This window comes from Myotis brandtii, unplaced genomic scaffold, assembly GCF_000412655.1.
Source record: "Myotis brandtii unplaced genomic scaffold, ASM41265v1 scaffold105, whole genome shotgun sequence".
Lineage (NCBI taxonomy): Eukaryota > Metazoa > Chordata > Mammalia > Chiroptera > Vespertilionidae > Myotis > Myotis brandtii.
Genome location: NW_005353538.1, coordinates 6,423,641 through 6,426,630, shown reverse-complemented (window position 1 = coordinate 6,426,630; position 2,990 = coordinate 6,423,641). Strand labels below are relative to the sequence as shown.

The following is a 2,990-nucleotide window of genomic DNA, read 5'->3' as shown; positions in this document are numbered from 1 at the left end:
CCCCCTCCACGGGCCCTGCTCTGTGTGTGACAGGGTACGGAGCCCCAATCCCCCTGATGGGCCCTGCTCTGTGAGTGACAGGGGGCGGTGCCCCAATCCCCCAATCGGCCCTACCCTGAGCGTGACTGAGGGTGGCATCACAACCTCCTTATCCGCCCTGCTCTGTGCATGACGGGGCGGCGCCCCAACTCCCCAATCGGCCCTGCTCTGAGCCTGACCAGGGGCTGCACTTAGGGATTGGGCCTGCCCTCTGCCACCCGGGAGCAGGCCTAAGCCAGCAGGTCGTTATCTCCCGAGGGGTCCCAGACTGCGAGAGGGCACAGGCCGGGCTGGGGGACCCTCCTCCCCCCGCCCCCTGAGTGCACAAATTTTGTGCACTGGGCCTCTAGTAAATAAATAAATAAAAATCCCAGTTACAAAACAGTTCAATGTGAAGCTGCTTTGGTTGAAGTCTGAGTAGGATCTTTTAAACTTCTTTTTCTTTTCAATTAGGGACTGAGAGTCCCGAGTAGATAATAAAAGGCTATGGTTTTTATAATTTATATTTACCATGTGTGTCCCCCATAGTATATCACTTGGGGGTTGATAAATATTTGTTGAATGAATGAACAAATGAATATGCCAGTAGTTATTTCTCTGAAGTATGCTTTCATTTTAAATTGATGGCAATTCTTCAACCAAAAATTGGATTCTTCAAGTGAGGGTTCTTATCCCGAGGATCCACAGTTCTCTACAAGGGGCATATGAATGGACTCCAAGAGCTCTATTCAAATTTTATGCCAAATTTGGGGGCATTTGTATTTTTTATGGTAAGAGCATCTATAGCTTGCTTTTGTCATATTTTCAAATTGGTCTCTAATTCAACAAAATTAAGAATCAACCACTTTAATGAAGAATTTCAGGTGTCTATCACAGCCTCATAAAAGATTATTTTGGAGCAGGGAGATCTTCTGGACACTCCCCAAATCATACACACACTTTCTTGATTACAGGAAGTAAGTGAGGGGTCAGACCTCAGGCTTTCCTGCACACACCATCCTATATAATAAAAGGCTAATATGCAAATTGTCCCCTCAGGAATTCCATTGACTGGGAGTTCGACCACTTGCTATGATGTGTGCTGACCACCAGGGGGTGGCACAGAAACGAAGGAAGGCCCTGATCAGCCCTGATCACTGGCCAGGCCTAGGGACCCTACCTGTGCACAAATTTCGTGCACCGAGCCTCTAGTATTTCTAATAACCCTCTACTTCCAGAGGACACCTCCCTGGCCATCAAGCTCACACTAGTAGCCCTAGACCCCCTGCATTTAGTCTTGGATTATGTGGGGGTGCTGCAGTGATTCCTCTGCGATGTTCCAAGATATGAGGCAAATGCTTCCTCTCACGGGCCTCCCCTGTGCAGAGGGCAGGGAGATTATGAGATTCAGTGACAATAGCAGAGGTTTCTGTGTCTGTGCCCCTGCGTATACATACTTGGTTCCGCAGACAGAGGCCATTATCAATGGACAGATCTTAGTTTGGGAAAACAGGGCTTTAGGCAACGCTCTCCAGCCAAATCCTGTTTTCCCAATCCCTACCCTAAACAGGCCAGACAGTCTGGAGACCCTCGTTTTTGTGTCTCTAATCACCAGCTCAGACAGTGCCCTGTGGTTGTCTGGATGGCATATCCCTTTTCCCTCCCGGGATCACTCTCCTTTGTTGCATTGTGAGAAAGTTATGGCTGGGAATTTGATCTGGAGCCAGTGTCAGCTTTGGGTGTGATCTCAGCATCCGAGCTCGGGGTTCTGTAATGTTGAGCACATCGAACTGAGGACCATGTTTCTAGCTATGCCCTCCTCCTCCCTTCCCACCCCGTCCTCCAGGCCAGAGAATAGGAAGCAGCACAAACAAGGCCCAGAGATTTGGGTTTATTCACTTCTATCTAGAACTAAACCAAAGGCTAGGACACGTCCCACAGGACCAAACCATACTTTGTGGCCCATGCACTTTTCCCTTCTCCCAAGGCTGCTGCTGTCTCTGGGGTGGAGGCAGCTGCTGCATCACCACGGGAGGTAGAAAGGGCTGGGTACTGGATCTGAGGCACTCAGGGCTCAACTCCGGCTGCCTCCTCTTCTTCCTCCGGATCAGGAGGTGGAGGGAGGAGGGAGATGTAGACTTCATTGACTTCTGTGTCCAAATGGCGGCCACCCCGAGGCGCCTCCAGATTGAGGATGCCGTCATGGGTGAGAGCAGCGCGGACCCGCCAGGGGTCAACATCGGCAGGCAGGACATAGGTGCGGCAGAACTCCCGAGACACGAAGCCATGGCGGTCCAGGCGCTGGGGGTGCCGGGCAGACACCTCCAGCAGGTTGTCCACAGTCCTCACGGTCACCTCATCTGGGGTGAAATGGCTCACATCCAGGAACACCTGGAACTTGCCCTCACTGAGCCTGAGCTCAGAGGCCCCTGCCCGGCTGCCCTCCCCAGCTCTGGTGGCCCGGGGCCGGACATAGTAGCCGTGGTAGAGGGTGGGGGTCAGGATCTCTTCTGGCAGGAGGCCTGAGGGGCAGAGAGAGAAGGCAAGAGGCAGGATGAGGGCGTATGAGGCGGGAACAGGGGTGATGGAGACATGAGAACTAGGGAGAGCCGGAGGGGGAGCCGGAGAAGCAGGGAAGGGGAGGGAGGGGGCACACGGCTAGAAGGAGGCAGGTGGGGAGAGGGATTGAGAAAGGAAATGAGATGGGGATGGAGGAGGCCAAACCCAAGCAGAACTGGGCGGACAGAGGGAACAAGAAGGCACCCTGAGCGGGCCGGGGGCAGGTGCCAGGGCCCTGGGCCTCAGGTCTGCACTGAGGTCAGCAGGCAGCGGGAGAGCCGCGCGGAGGGGTGGGTGGGAGCTGGGGTAGGAGATGGCTCGCCCCGGGAGTTCAGTTAAGCCGGAGTGGGGTGGAGGCCAGCGCCGTCGGGAGGCCAGCCCAGAATCTCAGGCGGTGGGGGCAGGAGGCCGAG

The 2,990-nt window shown here is 54.2% G+C and overlaps 1 protein-coding gene across 1 annotated transcript in view; it reads right to left on the bottom strand.

Moving 5' to 3' along the window:
- Positions 1-1,893: 1,893 nt before the first annotated feature.
- Positions 1,894-2,990, bottom strand: part of HSPB2 (heat shock 27kDa protein 2) — a 2,267-nt gene continuing 1,170 nt past the window's right edge. Inside the window, exon 2 of the mRNA XM_014540115.1 lies at positions 1,894-2,676. Within this exon, the coding sequence (XP_014395601.1) occupies positions 2,086-2,676 (591 nt within the window). The 3' untranslated portion in view covers positions 1,894-2,085. The remainder of the gene's footprint in view (positions 2,677-2,990) is intronic.